This window comes from Cervus canadensis, chromosome 3, assembly GCF_019320065.1.
Source record: "Cervus canadensis isolate Bull #8, Minnesota chromosome 3, ASM1932006v1, whole genome shotgun sequence".
NCBI classification, from domain to species: domain Eukaryota; kingdom Metazoa; phylum Chordata; class Mammalia; order Artiodactyla; family Cervidae; genus Cervus; species Cervus canadensis.
In genome coordinates this window covers 87,321,909-87,341,426 of record NC_057388.1, presented here as the reverse complement: position 1 = coordinate 87,341,426, position 19,518 = coordinate 87,321,909, and the positions used below count along the sequence as shown (strand labels likewise).

Genomic DNA, 19,518 nt, shown 5'->3' with positions numbered 1-19,518 from the left:
ACCCAGGCAACCACATGGCCCTTCTCCTAAGGGTGGGAAGGATCTCTACACTTGAGGACCAATCTGTCGGGCTTTTCTACATTCTTGTGGGGTAGAGGGAAGATGGCAAAGAGAAGCACTCCCCAGGACAACTCCTGAAATAAAAATGAGGATACTATACAGTCAAAAGTTAGTGAACAAGCCTATAACAAAACAAACCCCCCTCTTCATTCCTATGCCATTCAGAAAGGAGTTTTCATGTACTATGAAGGAAACTGCCCAGAATTGGCTATAACTGGTTCCTTTAGTCAGGATCCCAAGTTATCCTCCGTTTAGGCCATACTTGTCTTTCCTCTGGATAAAGACCTTTCAAACCCATCAGCCCAACAATCATCCAAGCAGCTAAGAAAATGTGGAAAGGCTTCATGTTTCTCTATCAAGAATCCCCAACTTACAGGTATGAAAGATTGGGACACTCCGACTAAGAAAGATCAATATCAACCATGGATAAGACTAAGGATCTGCAAACTCACTTATGTGCCAGGGGCACCAAAGAGGATGGGGAAGAAGCTTTAGCTTTTTCAACAATCAAATATCAGCAAGTACACAGACAAAGGTAAGATCATAATAACCATGAGACAGTAAAAGAGCTTTGGGCCACTCACTCCTTTCAGTGGTCAGTATTCTCTTTGACCCCCTTGTGCTTTTGGATATCACCAGTGGGCCAGAAACATGATCAAGAAGAAAAATGGCTGGGGAAACAAGGATTGAAAAAGAAAAGGGAAAGCAGCTTTAGAAGACGTGAAACAACAGGAAGAGGATACTGGTGAGAAATGAACAGAAATGTGACTAAGAGAGTAAGTGATGAGGATGTTACCAATAAATGTCTCAGGCAGCCCAGTGAGTGGATTTCCTCCCCCATCCAAAGCATAACCAACCAACCAACCTTTGTTCCTGCTCCCTATGTGAAGTCTTCAAGTCATGACCTTGAGTAGACTCACCTGCTTATTCCAACGTGAAACAGTTCTGCAATTCTTTATTCAAATGGGATATTGCAGGAGGGAAATTCTAAAATATCCGCCCCTTTAACTCAATTCCTATAGGGTCAAAAATGTCAACAGCTACTGACAACAGGAGTGTTTGGATTCTGGGAACACTTCTCTGGCATGTGGGGGGTGGGGTAGCTTTAATTGATAACAATTCAGCCTGCGCTGTGCAGTTGCAAAACAGCGGGGAAAGACACCTTGCATACCAACATAAGGACTGCTTCTTCACGAACAAATGCATCTGACCACACATGAAATAGAGGGCAATGTGATACTGATGAGACAATTAAGGAGGTTAAGCACCTCCCCCCCTTAATATATTCACTGACATTTCAAATCAAAATGAGAGATGTGAAAGCTTATAAACAGAAATTTGTAGCACTTAACATCCCAAAGAAGCCCACACTACTGCTCCCAGGAATCTACAAAGATCCATGAGCAAGATAACCTCTAAGATCCCCATAATCTTTTTCACTGTTATGAAATATGATATTGCATTAAAGCAGGAGGTATCCTGTGGATTTGATTGCTTAGGAAAAAAAAAAAAAAAAGGAAAAAGGCAGATCTAAAACCCTAAGCCTGAGTCCAGCACACTCCCCACTGTTCCTTTTTTGTGCCCCCCTAGCAGAATGAGTGACAGGCATACTCCTGGAAAGAAGATGGATCTGTTGACTATGACTTGATAGAAATTAGCAGGTAGATGGGCACCATGGCAGCTGAGCAGCCTCACTCCTGCCTGCAAGAGCCAGCCCAACAGGCAGAAACAGAAATACAATTAAATTAAGTCAGAAAACCCGCTACAGAAAATGCAATTACTCAAAGATACAAATAAATGTTCAAAGAAAATTGGCCCCTGACAGGGTTAGTCAAGCTTCTAAATCCAGCTGGAGGCAGGCAGCTCTAGGCTGATTCACCAAGGAGGAGACTGCAGAGCTGAAAGCTCACTGCCTCAGCATCCTGGCTGGGCAGGCCGGCGTTCACCCTGCATCCCAGGACACCCAGGGTGAGGAGCAATTGGCGGGTGGCTGGTCAATGAAGCAGGGCTCCAGGAACAGGATGTGGGCAGACACGGAGTGGATCATGGACATGGAAGGCGGAGCGCCAGAGAAAGGGGCAGACGGATCTCCGACACTGAAGGAAAACACCAGACTGAGTGAGCCCCGCTCCCTCCGCCCTCCTCATCCAAGAAGCAACTGGAAGATGTTCTACCTCTCGCTGCAGCACCAGCTCCTTGGTGAAAAGTGTCGCCTCCTCACTGAATGGCTCCCCTTCCTGCACCAAGCCTGGGAGGTTCCGGGCTCCTCTGGGGCATTCGATACCTGTGTCAGGAGAAAGGAAGAATTTGTGATAGCCAGATAGGTGCTAGATGATAATGCATGACATGAGGTAGGACTGAGAAGTGGCAGGAGGGGAGGTGTTTGGTTCACCTAAGGTAGGAAAAATGACCACTATCAGGGCAGCAACAGCGGAGAAGGGGATCTTGGTCACAGGGTCTGGGAATTATTAAGATCACCAGGGGAGTTCCAAGTAAGATATTCGGGAAACACCCCCCACTCCACCAAGATGTGGGATGAATCCTTGTCTTGGACTCCTCGCTCTGTAAGGGCCTATAGTCTCGCCGCTTCAACCATCACTTACACAAATGGCTCTCTCACCTAAATTACACTGATATCCCCAGCCATTCTGCCTCCTGAGAGCCGTTCTGGCTGATGCCTAGACATTTTCTCTTTACTATCTGACTTGCGCATCCAATTCAAAAGTGTTAACTTGGTGTCATTTTCCTCTTCAAATAAGCTTTCCCCTCTGTCCGCTGGCTATATTTGGGACAACAGTACCATCAGTATTTCATTCAGAATGGGGGACAGAAAAAAAACAGAATCTTGATGAAATATTAGGTATCTGAAGCCAGACAGACCTGGATTCACATCCTAGCTATCATTTATTAGATCTGTGACCATGGCCCAGTGACTGAGCCCACTCAAAGCCTCAGTTGTCCTATTTGTAAAACCTACTTCACAGTAGGTTCCGGCTGTTGGCGGAATTAGGGGAGATTATTATGGCAAATATTTAGTACCATGCCTGACATATGGGAAGGTTCAATACATTTCAGCTCTTATTATTGTATCATTATTATCACAGACACATTTACCCATGCTCAAAATCTCAGTCATCTTTCATTCTACAAAGTAGCCTGCAAGATTCTTGAGGACAAAATCTCCCCTTTCACATGCCTGTGTACTCAAGGACAGCACTGTATACAATATGGGTGCTCACTAACCAAAGCAGACTGCGTTTTCTTTCTGTTTCAATCATTGATGTTGCAGATATTTATCATCGATGGTGGTCACCTGTGACAGGCCACGAACTACTGTCACATTTTGATGTCTGAATTAGATTTCCCCAAAATTCAAACTGCAGCTGTAATTACGAAGCCAAAAATGTGACCTAGGTTAGAGACCTAGGAAAGGAAAGTAATCATAATATGGGGAGGCGGGACACACTCAGTGCCCATATCTAAACCACTGCTGGCCTCTCCTGCTGCAATAAGGCAGTTCTGCTGGAAGGTGTGACCTCTTATTTATAAACAGCCTCAGGGACAGTGACAGATGATCCGGCTCGGGGAGGTGGCATAGGGCAGTCACCTGCTGGGAGCCTCTGGGAGAACAGGGGCCACCACTGCTGGGACAGAAGGTACACCCCTTACGGATGAAGCCAGGTGGCTGCGCATGTTTCTGGCCGCAGCACAGACTCAAGGTCAAGGAGCTCAGAGGAAAGGTAATAGTTTATACCCCAGGTTTTCAGAAGTTCAAGAACAGAGCTTTCTCTCCAAGCCTCCAGGCCTCAGAAAAGGAACACACGACGTCAAACAGAACTCTGGACAGGGAGCATAGCACCAGGAGAGAAACCACAGCAGGGGAGTACCTGGAGCTGGTGCCAGGAGCCTTCCCCCACTCAGGCGGAGATGGGATGCGGAAGGCCCTACCCGAGTGCCACCTGGGCAGAAGGTCACCAGGGCTGCCCCCTCCCTCCCTGCACCTCAGTGCCAGGCTATGAAGGAGGAGTGGAACTGATTTTTTGAAAAAGACATCAATAAACTCATGGGACCAAAAAGCCTAAGATTCACTTTGAGAGAAGATGAGGGCTCCAGAAAAATGAAAGCCAGCCTATCCATGACTTTCACAATGTTATTAACCAAAAACCCTTTCCATTTTATATGTGTACACTAAGCAAAAATTGTAATTATCAGAGGAAAATAAACCATTCTATTCTGGCCACATAAGCATAGGTAAAACACTGTTGCTGAAACAAGAGTACCGCAAAAACAAGTGTTCAGTTTGTTTGTGACTCTTGGATGGGACGTGGCTGGGGTGCTGTGGGCGGGGCTGCGGTGTCACAGAGTCACTCTAGGTGACCAGATGTCCCCACTCTCTTCCTGTCCTTGCCTGGGTATTCTGAAATCTCAAGGGGGCAACACACCCTGCTATCCCTCTCTGAATCCTGGGAGATCACCAAGTGATTAACTGGAGAGGCAGGATGGCCCACTGAGCCTGGGGAGGCAAATAAGTCAAGCTGAAATGGATTCAGATTAGCTTCCTGGAGAGACTCTTGGGCCTGTGATGAGCACACCTTAACCACTGCATGTGGACTCAGAGGCAAAGGTGGGCCTAAGTTCTGCTACCCCTCCAGCTGCCAGGAGCTGGGCTCCAGCTCTTCAAGGGGACAAAGCTGAACGAGGCTGTCTCCCTGCCCTTCAAATGGGAAAAGTAAACACATCCCAGCACATCAATTCCTATCAGGCAGGCGGGTAAGAGAAAGGAAAGTTGCCTGAGAACAAGAATATCCTCACTGCTTTTATCATTCACTCCCTTCTCCTGGGCTGATTCGTCCCTCACTCTGACCTGCCTCTTCTGAAGTAACCCCTTCTGAGGCAAAGGTGTCTCAACGTCGCATCTCAGGTCTGGGTCAGGATAGCTTAGCTGATGCTAATTACTAGGACAGAGAGAGGTTCTATCCAGTGGGAGCAAGTACCAAACACTGAAACCCAGGTGGACCCAGGTATAAGTTCTAGCAGAATAAAGGTGGGGGAGGGAGTGAGTATTTACTGAGCATCCTTGACTATCTATGAATTGACATGTGTCCCCAAGTCACCAAGTAGCCAATCTGAACCCTAGATTGTCAGCCGCTGAAGCTACTGAGAAAAAGGCCAGTTCTGGAGTCAAGCACTGCTGTCGCCAGACGGTGTTGGACAAGGTAGGAGTGCAGGACTGGGGGACTCCACTTCGTGTCAGGCAGGTGACGGCAGCAACAGCTGGAGCTGACATGTATGGCAGATGTGCCCGCGGCACTGGGGTCCTCGAGAGCAGAGGCAGGGGGATCCCTAGATACAAGGGGGGCCCCAGGCAGGATCGCAAAACAGGGAGTGGGTGGGTGAGACGGAATCTATTACCAGACCCGGGCTCACAGCTGGGGCTAGGAAAGCAGGAAGGGCTTTTACAACATTGACTATCTGCATGTTAGAAACCTGATGAGCCAAGCTACTTCTGTAGACGGACTGAGTAGATGAGTGTTTTTCAAACTTTTATCATTTATTATGATTCCCTCCCCCCACTCACATATGGGGATGTACATATATACAACAGTTTCCACAAAAGAGTGGTCAATTGTGACTACATGTGATACTCTGTCTCCCTTCTCTATTTCATTAATGAAAACGAGATACAGTTACGACACTGAATTAACTGAAAACCTCGGGGTGAGGGGGAGGAGCTGCAAAGTCTAGGGCTTGAGGAAGACTGAGGTGTGAAGACAGAAGGCTGGGTGGCCTGACAGCCCTCTTTGAGAGGTCAAAGGCTATACCAAGTGCTTATATACCAGCTTTGGGACTTGGCTTTCGTGTCCCAAGGGATCAAGGACAGGACAAGAAATATGTGGCCCACTAACAGAGAGTAAGTCAAACAAGGTAACGTCGTAAGGTAGGAGAGACAAGACGTAGCTGCTGAAGGCAAGGGGAGGACACGTGCAGCCAGTGAGGGGAATCCTGCTACGCCCTCCCCTCCTGAGAGGCTGGCCAATAGGGAAGCCCGTCCACACTGTACCTCTGACTCAAATGCCCCTTGGTGCCAGGCTGGCGTCCCTGGTGTGCTGCTTTGTTACTGATGCAATGGACTTAGAGAAGGTTAAAGAAAACATATTACAGGAAAGAAGGCCGGGTTCTCTGACAGCGACCCGGAGGCTGCAGAGGCCAAGCTGGGCCGGCCCACATGCCACAAAGGTGAGTGCCCCAGATGGTGAGAAGGAAGCGCGTGTCATCGGGTTCCGGAAGCTCTCGGTAGGCAGGCCAGGCAGAGCTGCAATTCTGGTTGGGGCTCAATCGCCACTATCTGCTCTTCCCCACTAAGGCCGCAGGGCCGCCCTGCCTGCTCACGAGGACACGGTTAATTCCGCTGAGCTTCCAATGCCACATGTGCAGGTCAGCCACCAAGCTGACCCCTGACACGGGCAAGCCTCGAATACTGAAAACATTGTTGTCATTTATTTTTCTTAAATCCCAAACATTCTTGAACATTTTCTTCCCTATAATGGGGAGGGCAGAATGGAGAAGAGAGAGAGACCCCCATGGGGCCCTCGCAGCTAACTTCTGCCAAGGGCAGACACAGGAGAGGCAGGCCAGACATGCCTGCTTCTGCTCCAGAGGCTCCCTGACCTCTTTAAAGCCTGACAGACAGACCTGCCTAAGGGAAAAGCCATTATCCCTCACACCTTCTCTATGCTGATAGGAAGGCCGACCAAGATTACTTAAAAACAGAACCAGAAGAGAATCTGCCTGATCCTGTACATTTGAGAAAGAGAAAATTCATCACAAGCCATCGGCACATCATTTCTGGTTTCTATTCTGCTGCTGATAGAGTATCACACATCTCCAAGACTCAAGGTCTCTGACTGTAAAATGAAGGAGCTCCAAAATTCTCTCCTGGCCAGGAAATCCTACTGTCTGCATCATGCCCTTCTGCGATTTCCCATGTCAGGTTCGACTCTGGGAGTACAGGGTGCCTCCTTTCAAATGTCAAATCCTGGGCTTATATACGAGCATTCTACTAAAAAGAAATTATACATTTAGAGACATTGACTAACTAGGTCAATTAACACAAACACTTCGGTCAGTCAGCTCTGGAGCAAGAAGTACAAATTGTTGTAAATGATACGATAATGGCTACATAAGATTCTGTTGATGGCCATGTGAGAGAGTCGTGCATTGCTTGAATATTTTACATTACATGTTGAATTTTATGATAATTAAGCCTCTGGGCTCAAAGCATCGTGCCTTTTTTCTTTATTGAAGTGACGGAAGTATCACAAATTCACCTCGGCTAGAAGTGACAGCTTCCCAATGGCTTAGTCCAGCAAACAAGAGCCCGGCATTTGCAGCTGGAAACAGAACTCTAGTGGAAACAGTAACCAATTGGAAGGATTGGTTGATGGTGTTTATCACTCGTTTACTGTGTGTTTGTTACTGCATTGGACATCACGGAGGGAAGGATGGAGCCTTCTGCCTTTGGATACTTGCCGAGATCCCCTGGCAGACCTTTTCTCTCCCTATTTCACAAATATGCATCACTGCCTACTCTGGGTTAGGCACTGGGTTGGGAGGTGAAAACTCAATGATGAAAAAGACAGACTTTGTCCGAATGAAGCCTAATTAGCAGTATGACAATATCATCTTCCCCACCATTGTATGAAGTATGCTGTCGGTGACGGAATTTATCATCAGTCTGTAGGCTGCTGGGTGTTACGCAGTAACACGCCATATCTGGATTACGGCAGGCAGGTGCATCTCTGTCTAGGAGACTCTTGGGACGATGCACTGGACAAGTCAATCACGGGCTCGCCACTGGCCCGTCCCTTGCTAAGAGGCAGCCTCAGGCAGCTGTTTTCCCGCACATGCCCCTGGCTTCTGTCCTCTCCCCGGTCACAAATTGGGGACGGATGCCAGAGCAGGAGGTGAGAAATGAGGGAGAGAGGGCAGAGTTGCTCCTGTACCTGATTCAAGGATAGTCAATTTATAGCAGATGGCAGAGGGGAAGCAAGCTCTGTCTAAAGAGAAGTGAAAGATACCAGGTGAGAAAGATTCTTTCTGGAAACTGGGCAGCGCGCAGAACATGAGGCCATCAGGAGGAGGAAGGAGGGGCGGGGACTGCTTCAACACTGGAGCACAAACACTGGAGCGGGGAGGTGCGACCCACCTCTGACCAAAGACTGCCCTCAGGGGTTCCAGAATCCGAAGATCTGGTCTTAGCTTGGCTCCTGTTTAAGAGTTTACTGGATGTTCCCATAAATCTCCTCTCTCCTCTCGCTGCTATCACAAGTAAGCCTATGTGAGAACTTGGTATTTCCAACCCAAATAAAACTAAGGTGAAATTGCTTCTTGGGGTAGGTACTGTGTCTTTTTGTTCAGTCGCTAAGATGTGTCTGACTCTGCGACCCCATGAACTGCAGCACGCCAGGCTTCCCTGTCCTTCACCATCTCCCTGAGTTTGCTCAAACTCATGTCCTTTGATGACGGTGATGCCATCCAACCATCTCATCCTCTGTCGTCCCCTTCACTTGCCTTCAGTCTTTCCCAGCATTAGCAGTGCTGGTCGGTGCTGCGCAAATCCCCTGTCCATTTAAATTTCTTTTCCCAAGTGTGCCGATTCAAAGACCAGTGGGGCAAATGAGTGTAGCTGTGTTTTCTTTTTGTCCTTCAAGAGTCACCATGGGAAAATTGGATATGTGTAGTTTGGGACCCTGTCAGCGCCTCACTGGTATTTGCATAAGGTCTATTACCCTGACTGTTCATGAGCCATTTCCTTCTCTGTGTATGAACTTCTTTCTAGAAGTTCAGTTCAGTTCAGTCGCTCAGTCGTGTCCGACTCTTTGCGACCCCATGAACCACAGCATGCCAGGCCTCCCTGTCCATCACCAACTCCTGGAGTTCACCCAAACCCATGTCCATTGAGTCGGTGATGCCATCCAACCATCTCATCCTCTGTCATCCCCTTCTCCTCCTGCCCTCAATCTTCCCAGCATCAGGGTCTTTTCAAATGAGTCAGCTTTCTGCATCAGGTGGCCAAAGTATTGGAGTTTCAGCTTCAGCATCAGTCCTTCCAATGAATTGTCAGGATTGATTTCCTTTAGGATGGATGGGTTGGATCTCCTTGCAGTCCAAGGGACTCTAAAGAGTCTTCTCCAACACCACAGTTCAAAAGCATCAATTCTTCAGTGCTCAGCTTTCTTTATATTCCAACTCTGACATCCATACATGACCACTGGAAAAACCATAGCCTTAACTAGACGGACCTTTGTTGACAAAGTCATGTCTCTGCTTTTCAATATGTTGTCTAGGTTGGTCATAACTTTCCTTCCAAGGGGTAAGCGTCTTTTAATTTCATGACTACAATCACCATCTGCAGTGATTTTGGAGCCCAGAAAAATAAAGTCAGCCACTGTTTCACTAACATTTATTCAGTCTTGATTGAGGAATTACAGTGCTGCTCTGTGTGTTAGATGCTTAAAAAAATAAAATTGGACTAAGACACAATCTGCAGTCACCTAGAGCCAGACATCCTGGAGTGTGAAGTCAAGTGGGCCTTAGGAAACGTTATTACGAACAGAGCTAGTAGAAGTGATGGAATTCCAGTTGAGCTATTTCAGATCCTAAGAGATGATGCTGTGAAAGTGCTGCACCCAATATGTCAGCAAATTTGAAAAACTCAGCAGTGGCTACAGGACTGGAAAAGGTCAGTTTTCATTCCAATCCCAAAGAAAGACACACAATTGCACTTATTTCACATGCTAGCAAGGTAATGCTCAAAATCCTTTAAGTAATGCTTCAGTAGTAGGTGAACCGAGAACTTCCAGATGTAAAAGCTGGATTTAGAAAAGGCAGAGGAGCCAGCGATCAAATTGCCAACATACACTGGATCATAGTAAAAGCAAAGGAATTCCAGAAAAACTTCTGCTTTTTATGCTAAAGCCTTGACTGTTTGGATCACAGCAAACTGTGAAAAATACTGAAAGAGATAGGAATACCAGACCACCTTACCTGCCTCCTGAGAAACCTGTATGCAGGTCAAGAAGCAACAGTTAGAACTGGACATGGACAACAAACTGGTTACAGATTGGGAAAGAGTAAGTCAAGGCTGTATGTTGTCACCCTGCTTATTTAAGCTAAGCACCGAAGAATTGATGCTTTTGAACTATGGTACTGGAGAAGGCTCTTGGGAGTCCCTTGGACTGCAAGGAGATTCAACATCCTAAAGGATGCCTGGCGTGCTGCAGTCCATGGGGTAGCAAAGAGTCGAACACAACTGAGCGACTGAACTGAACTGACCAGCAAGGTCAGTGAGACCTGAGGCTGGAGCACCGCAATCGTGTTTGGTTTCCAATGCAACAGAGGAGGAAAACAATGCCCACCCGTGACCCCCTGTTCAGTTCCAGGCAGTCATGTGGCCAGATGGAAGGGCAGAAAACTGAAGCGCACTTAGAGAGCAGTGGGAGATGACTCAAGGGCGGGGATGCCTGCCTTGAAAGGAAAAAATAAAAGGTGCTAAATCCGTACAGCTCAGCTAAGTGGTGACTAAGAGGGTGACACGACAGCAATCTGCAAATATTTGAAAGGTGTAAACACAAAAAGGAGGGGAAATGCTCAGCCTGAAAACAGGGGGTGTAATTATTAGGGGAAAGAAAATCTGGATGAAATATCGGAAAAACTTAGTGTGGGGATGACTACGGGGTTATAAATAAGTTTCCTGAAAGGAAAAGGCAATTATTTGATCCTAAAGCTGAAAGGTGGCCATGAAGCCCATCCCTCTGCTTCTGGGAAAGCAGCCTGGACCAGGGGACTTTTATTTTCTACATTTACGGAGAGACTTCTTAAGTAAATCTAAGTCAAAATACTTCTGCTTTAAATACTGCTTCCTGAAATTTTAACCAATTTTGTTGGTCAAACCACAGAGGAGACAAAATGATTGTTCTGGTGGGGCTTTCAGAATAAAAACAGGCTTCACCTGCTAGCATGTGACACGTGCCTGGCCAGCAGATACAGTGGAACTAAGCAGAACCAGGGCACAGACAGCTGGGTGGAGCAGAGGACTGGATCATCTCACGTCCTGGAGCATCTTCATCCTGTCTCTAAGACCCGGGTGAGCACTCAGGGAAGTGCTGCAAGCTTCCCAGAGAGGACCACGGACGGACACTCTCCCTCCTTGCTATATAAACACAGTCCCCTGGAGTGAATGTCAAGGACAAGGCACAGAGAGAAAGCCAAAATAAGCTGCCTGTCACACTGACTGCACTCCGGTACCTCTGCCTGAGTCCTTGCTGCTGCAGTTGGCCAATTCATAACTCCCTGCCTTGTGGCAAACAGTAAAGAACCTGCCGGCCAATGCAGGACCCCCTGGGTGGGGAAGAGTCCCCGGAGAAGGGGATGGCTAGCCACTCGAATATTCTGGCCTGGAGAATCCCATGGACAGAGGAGCCTGGTGGGCTAGTCCTGGGGTTGCAAAGAGTCAGACATGACTGAGTGACTAACAATCAATTAGTTCCATTTCTCTGCTTTCCCCTGCCATCCTTACCCCCAAGAATAACAACAACAAACAACCCATGTCACCCAGAGAGTAAGACAGTGAACTCCATATTTAGAGAATAAGACACAGCAGTCCAAGAAAAGTAACACTTTCTTATTTTTCTACTCTCTCCCTAAGCATCAAAAACAGAATCTAGAACTCTTAATTAAGCACAAAACACAGAGGCAGACAGGCCAGTTGCCTGATGGTAAGGAACGTAGTTATCATCTGAATCCGCATGCCAAGCCAAACCCTTGCACGTGGCTGGATTGCAGAAACAAAGACACATCTCGGGCTTTTCCCAGTGGTCCAGTGGTCAAGACTCTGCCTGCCAAGGCAGGAGGTGATCTATGGTTGGGGAATTAGGAGCCCATGTGCCTCGTGGTGTGGCCAAATAAATAAATAAATAAATAAATAGAACTGTTTAAAAAAAGAAGAAGAAGAAGAAGTGTAACACATCTCATGTACCAAATAGCTTGCTTATAGTCCTCTCTCATAAGATATAAAGCAGAAATCGTTTGGAGGCCCCAAGCTGCAAACGTCATCAGTGAGTCAGTTAACAATTGTGAACAGCAAACCATCCCACTTAGGACCAGCTGGTCATATGTTTTCACAGTCCCAAAATGGCCCAAGGAGCTAGGCAAACCACAGACCATTGGTTCTTAAGAGTTCGATAGCATACAAGGCCTCAATTTGTACTGAAAGGGTCAGAAAGGAACGAGGATTTTGCATTGTCTCAGATTCTTTATTCTCTCTCTTGTTCTCTAAACCGCTATTTTGTTACCTCAGGGGAGGTAGCATCTTCTGGGCCAATTTTGGAACATGTCACTGGTAAGGCTCTTTCAGTGATGAGAAGAAAGGGATAAAAGAAGAATGAAGGAATCCTAATTAAAGGGATCACACTCCTCAGGTAATTGAAGTCAGGGGAATCAGCACTGGGCAAGAGCTGAGACTGAAGCTGTTTTCAGTTCATAGTTCCAACTGTTTGGGGGAGACTTTTAGTAGGCTGCTTGATTTGGTCATGTTTGATGCATTCATTGAAGAGACCAGAAAGTGAAGTTAATTGGCAAACAGGAGCAATGAGATCCAGTCTCCACAATGTGATGGGAGCTTTGGCTTCCCGTGAAGAAAGGGAGGGGTTGGGGCAGGCCCACCATAGGGAAGAACAAGTTTCTCTGGCACAAGAGTCACACACGATGTGAGCACTAGGAGAGGGTGAGTTTTGAGTCTCATCTCTATGGGTTGTCAGCCCATCACTGGTGGATCCCATTCTGCAGTTACCTGAGGGGACGGACATGCCACTCCTCTCGGGAGCCCCAGAAAGTAGACACTCAATAACTGTCTGCCAAACAAATACCAGAGAGTAAAAATAGACTCAGCAAACCTGTAATAACAACGACTTCTTCCGAGTTCCTGCAAACATACTATACTAGTTAATGCTTGGTGAGTTTACCACTAAATCTTGTAACTCTTACTTCTGGGACTTTAAGGAGAGAGAGTGTTAGGTGCTAAATCACTGACCGCTGTCTGAGAAGGAGACAAGGAAGGGATGGCTTAGAGACCTCACGCTGGATGGCTGGGCCAGGCAGGGTGCAGAACTGGTTTCACCAATTTGATTTATCATTGGCTTTAGACACCGAAGAATCATTCCCCAAAGGGAGAGGAGCTTTTTCAGATGGAGCTGGAGTGGCAGATAATAATGGGGCCAGCATCAGAATAACCTTTTATGATTTGTCCCATCGCAGAGCAAGAGATGGAAAACGATGATTGTTTTTTAAAGGGAGAAGAAACTCACTGACAAACGAGGCTGTTCCCGTCCCGTGACATGCCAAGTGCACGGCTGTAAACAAGCCAGCCAGGCTTTCTCTGGGGGTGTGTTTGTGAAGGGGAGGGTGGAGATGGCAGGCTGTCTGCTTCCTGACACACATGTTCATTTGGGGGTTTGCTGCAAGCAGCAGCTGCAATAATATCACCACCAACAAGGAGCAGAATGAAACCACCATGCCCTCTAAAAATGCTTTCCATTGGGTTTCACCTAATTATCCCTATCAACACAGCCACCTCACAACCTCATTACATAGAAAACAAAGCATCTGAGGTCAAGAGCTAGGCCCACAATGGTCTTTCCAGAGACCAGAGAGCCACATGACTCCAGCGCTTACGTAACACCGTGGCACCATGGAGACCGAACCTAACAAGCCCAAACCCGTGTCTGAGTGGTGAGGGGGAGTTGGTTTCTATGAGAACCTCAACGTTAGCTTTTTCTGACTTATTTTAAACATGTAACTTTATCTCTGAATCAAAACTTAGACTTCTAAAACATAAATGTCATTTTCGGTACCCCCAAATCCTCGTGTTGGTCTTTTAAATTTCTTGTTCGTGGATAAAGAGACCAACCTGAATCTCCTGTTCAGGCTGGTAGAGATGAGCTCCAGGGAAGGGGGAAAGCCACGGGAAACGAGCACGTGGATCCTGCAGTACCAGCTTCCAGGAGGTATCCTGCCATACACCTGGCCGCCAAATGTAAAAGCTGCTTACTCGCATAAATTTAGAGTGACTTTTTCTAAACCAAGCTGTGTTGTTATTTGAACAAAATGCTTCTGAGATGTGTGGAGTACACTTTCAAACCACTGCCTTTCTTGAGCTTTCCACTCACAGAAAATTTCTCTGAGCTTCTTCTCCCGAGGCAAGTGAAAGCCCCATGTCTAGAGATTAGTATGCTCAGCTAGTGGAACTGGAGAAGAGAAAAACCAGCGACTGGCAGGAATACTAAGACCCCTGGAGCAAGGAGAATGAATAAGACTGTGAGCTGAGATGCTGTGAGGAAGAGACCTCTACCTCACCCTCTTTATACTTAAAGGCAGAAATGAAAACAAGCCAAAAAAGAGAGGAATTCTGAGAAACCAAGGTTCTTAAAGAGCACAGACTGATCTTGTATGCAGAAATACATCCTATCCTGATAAGTAGCTTGAATTCCGGGCTATGGATGAAGAACATCATTCACCTTTTTTTTGGTTTAGTTTCACAAAAAAGGGGTCAGCAGACAGCTTCCTGAGGACTAAGTCCAACCCACCACCTGTTTTTGTACAACCCATGAGTTAAGAATGGTGTCTGCATTTCTGAATGGTTGCAAAAGAAATATTCTGTGACATGTGAAACACTGGATGCAATTCAAATTTCAGTGTCTGTTTCCTATCTGGCCCTTTAGAGAAGAGGTGGGTTGACTCTTGCCTGTTGTAAAACTGGGTAAAAAAAAAAATCAAGACAAGGCAGAGTTTCACTTCTCAGAACCAGAGGATCAGTACAGGCGACGGCATGAGGATATCCTAAACAAAGACACTAAAAATAGTCCACGGTCACGTGGCTGAAGAGGTAAGAAGCCAGCAGCACCACGGCTCATGGGAAGCCGATGTAGCCAACAGCAAGCGTGGGCGTGTGCCCACTCGCTGGCTCTCCCGCACCCCATTCTAGGAACGTCGTCACTCCGGTATCCACCGTCTCCCCCTGTATTCCCACTCTGCTCCCTCAGACACTGTTCAAAACTGTGAACTTTCCAGAGCTGCCCTCCTCCGTTCCCCACACCTGCTTCCTTCCAGCCCATGACAGCAAACTCTCACTCTCACACTTCTTGCTGGTACTCAGACTTCATCTTTCTGCTCTTCTTGGAAAAGTAACTGTATCTCTGTAGGTACTCCACACTGTGCGCCAACCCTATAGTGAAGGTCTTTCCCTTTCCTTTCTCCTGGGTCCTCTCTCTGGGCTGCTCGTCTTGTCTCCTGCTGTTGCCCTTACTTACGTCTTGGGCCCCTTCCTTTCCACTCTCTGCAGCCTCCCTTGGAAAGCCCACCCATTTTCACCTTCTCCATCACTGTGATCACCTGGAACCCACAGACAGGTAAGCCTGAACTGTCCTCTAAGCTCTCAAGGGTTGTCAGACATCTCCTCTTGACCGTCCTGTCAATCCCTCAAACTCAACCTCATCTTCCTGCTAACTCTCCTCCGCTCCTTTCACTGTCCCCTAGTCCGACTGCACCACTAGCAACCAGTTAAGTCTAAAATTCTCACCTATATTTGATCTGTCCCTACTTTATCCACATAACCTACTGATTGCTACATCTTATCAAGCCCATTAATTCCGCTTCCACAGTTGTTTACGTAAACCATGGGATCCTCTCAATCCTCAACCTGAATCTGCTTGTTCAGGCTCCTGTCACTTCTGGCCAAGTCTTCTGATCTACCTACCTGCCCTCCATTTCCCCCATCCTGATTCTTCCTTCCTGACTGATTTCCCCAAAACTCTTCAGTGGCTTCCAAGGGTTTACCATATAAAATCAGAAATCCACAACCAGACACTCTAGGCCTTCTAAAATCTGGTCAAACTCCTTGGGACCATATGAAACATCCATTACCCACTTGACAGCCCTTCAAATACATGAAGACAGTAAAACATCTATTTTCTCTCATCCTCATGTCTTATTTTCTCCAGACTAAGCATCCCCAGGTGTTCACAAGATGTGGGTTTTTGACTTCCTACCATTCTAACATTCTTTGAAAGTAAAAGTGTAGTCACTCAGTCATGTCCAACTCTTTTTGACCCCATGGACTGTAGCCTACCAGGCTCCTCTGTCCATGGGATTCTCCAGCCAAGAATACTGGAATGGGTTGCTTTTCCCTTCTCCAAGGGATCTTCCCAACCTAGGGATCAAACCCAGGTCTCCTGCACTGCAGGCAGATTCTTTACCATCTGAGCCACCAGGGAACTTACATCTTCCAATAGGAAATACCTTTAGAGATGACTTCTTTGAGAGGTTTGATGGGGTAGTGGGGCTCATTCACTGGGAGCAGCCCTTCTTGCATGCTGCAGAGAGGCATCTCTGGAGGTGAACTTGCCAAGTTGGACTGATTGGGGAGGGGTGTGCAGAGACTGTGCACCACCCCCACCCCCACCCCCCCACCCCATGACCAGGCAGAGTTAGGACATTTCCTCTGGGCAGGAGGCTGCAGCAAGAGACAGCTCCATCAGTGCAGAAGGAACTCCTGGGATGTGGGAGCTCTCGAAGGGGCTGTGGGGAGTGGTGGGGCCCATCCCGAGGAAGGCAGCAGCCTCTATGGCCTCCATTCCAGCCCGCGTCCATTCTGCTTGGCAGCAGTCGCCCCAGGCACCGTGGAGACCCTGGTGGTGTTGTGACAAGCCATCTATTCATTTCCTTTCTCATTCATGGGGCTCTCGGGGATAAAAAGGAACAGCAAATCCAAACCACTGCCTCGAATCCACTTTGTAGAATTCAGGGAAAGACAGTTCTATTGAAGTGATTATCTGCTCTGTTTGGGAGACCGGAGGGAAAGAAAAGGATTTCGGCATCCAGTGCCTGCCATGGATGCATTCCTGCAGAAACGACGACTGCAGCCATCACTGTGGCCAGTGGGACACTGACAGCACGGCTGGCACTTAATTGAGGCTCTTTAGCTCCCGCCACACTGTGGCAACGGGGCAGCAGAGCGCCCGGGTCTGAGCTGTGACGCAGGATACAAAGCTTAGCTGAAAAGCAGGGGAGGAGGGGGCGCGGGGAGGGAGAGAATCAGGGACCTGACAGACAGGCTGCCTGATTTTTTGCAGTGAGTGGGAGATATTAACCTGTCTCACCAGGCTGGGCCTGTCTTCAAGGCAGAGGAAAGCTGCTCCAGTGGGCTTATTACTCACAGCTGCAGGACAGCTTGTGCCACAAGCCCTGGGACGAGAAGCCTGCCCTGAATTGTGCACATTTCTAACAAGGCTGCGAGTCACTGGCGAGGAAGTGGCAGAGGTGTCTTTAGGGTGGGTGGGGACGATCAACTTCCCCAACACAGCTCGCAATCAAGCACGCTGCCCGATGATGATTCTGGGTGCTGTGACAACCAAGGGGGGGTGTGCATGCGCATGCACACACTTATATGTGCTCACACATCCAAGGAAAGTGGTGCAAAGAGGGGAGGAAAGGGGTGGGGGCAGGCAGACCCAAAGCGGAGGAAGGAGGTACTAAGGAGGCCGCAGGGGTCATAACAACCCTGAGACACTGCTGTTTGCGGGGAAAGTGACACCAGGGCTGCGTCCACCTGCGGATGGGCACAGACACTCGGCGAGAACGCGTGAAGGGCAGAGGCCAGAGACAGGAATGGGTGGATTCCTCAGCAAAGCGAAAGTGAGAATCAAGTTTTGTTTCAGGGAGAAAGGAGATATGAGCTGCCCTTCTGCGGTCTCCGCCCTGGACAATGTCTTCCCAAGCCCTAGGCTGCCTACAGGGTCCTTCTATCATCCTGAAAACTCACAGTGCCAGCTTGTTTGTGCTGTCTCTGTTCTCAGTTCACGCGTCACCATATCTGAGCCTCACTCCCCAGAAGGCCAGCCTTGTCCGGATCACAACCAGAAAGAAATGCCATCGGTGGACGACTTTCAGGCCATGGACAGCGGCTCCTATGGGGTTAGAAGTACCTGCTCACACATAAACACACACCCAAGTGTTAGTGCTGTTTCTTCAAGTGTGCCCCCTTCCATATCTGCCTGGTAGGACCAGTGCTGGGGAATCAGAAGCTTGTTACAAGGCACCTATGTTTATAATAAATGCCAGAGGGCCCATTCTTGTAAGGAATCTGGGGGGCTCTGAAATGCAGTATACCATGTGGTCGCCTGTTTTATGTGACTATTTTTCTGTTTCCATAGTTTGTGTCATTAAATAATCCTGTGTTCTCTTAAAATATATAACAGGGACTTCTCTGATGGTGCAGTGGTTAAGGCACTGCCTTCCAATACAGGGGGTGTGGGTTCAATTCCTGGTCAGGGGGCTAAGACCCCACATGCCTCCTGGCCAAAAAAACCAAAACATAAAAAAAAAGAAAGAAAAAAACTTTAAAAAAGAAATTTGAAAAATGCAAAACAAAACGACAGTCTTGGATTGGGTTCTTCCTTTCTGGACCCTTGCTCCATACTCTAGCAAGTCCTCCAGCACAGATGGACCCCTCGGGGTCAGAAGGCAATCAGGTGTCCTGGCACAAGGAACTCTCCGGTTATACACCTGTGGACCCAGGGACAGAAAAGGAGAAAGCCTTCTCCATCCTAGGGCAGCCATCGAGGGAGACACTGACTCCTGAATGGCAAAGAGGACAGCTGTTGGTAAGAAGGTGGGGGTGTGAGGAGGCAAGTTTCCTAGCATAACAGCCGAGAGAAAAACAAAAACAAAGAGAAGTGCTTCATATGGAGGCTGTCTCCCCTCGTGTCACTAAACTGGAAAATTCTATATTCTGTATTTCACCCAACCTTAGCCAGCTGTTCTCGCTTGTGTCAGGAGAAAGGAGAATGCATTGGGTGGAGAACAGGGATTTCTCCTAGCCAGCCTGGAACCACAAGGAGCTCAATCACTAAATGATGACTCTGGGGACCACAAAAAGGGTGTTCCTTCCTCTGTCTATCATAAAGCCAATTGGTATCCTATAGCGTGAATGAGAACATAACCAAACTGCTGCTGTTCAGTGACCCAGGCCAACCCCATGGAAAGGCCTCCACGGCCACTTGCAGCCCTTGGGGCAGACAGGATCAAAGAATACATATGGTGGAAATCTGGAGGCACTGAATTCAGTCTAAACCACTGAAGTCACCTTGTGTGGACCAGGAGAGCCAGCATTAATAATCTGATAGGACCCTAAAGGTTCTTATTTCCCTGTTACCCGTGTTCTGAGTCTCTAACGTATTAATCTTTGTAGATGGGTGATGTGGTTTAAAATACTGTCGGCCTGGGCTGCCATTCCCTCCTGTGGGGTCTCAAAATAACTTCGCACACATCATTTTTGCTAACCACTCACTCGGGCAGCTCTTCCCTGCCAGAACACACACGTCTTATGTAACGGCAGGAGCTGCC

The 19,518-nt window shown here is 47.8% G+C and overlaps 1 protein-coding gene across 1 annotated transcript in view; it reads right to left on the bottom strand.

Moving 5' to 3' along the window:
• Positions 1 to 19,518, bottom strand: part of SND1 (staphylococcal nuclease and tudor domain containing 1) — a 411,508-nt gene that overhangs the window by 96,530 nt on the left and 295,460 nt on the right. The window contains exon 16 of the mRNA XM_043463642.1: positions 2,235 to 2,344. Within this exon, the coding sequence (XP_043319577.1) occupies positions 2,235 to 2,344 (110 nt within the window). The remainder of the gene's footprint in view (positions 1 to 2,234; positions 2,345 to 19,518) is intronic.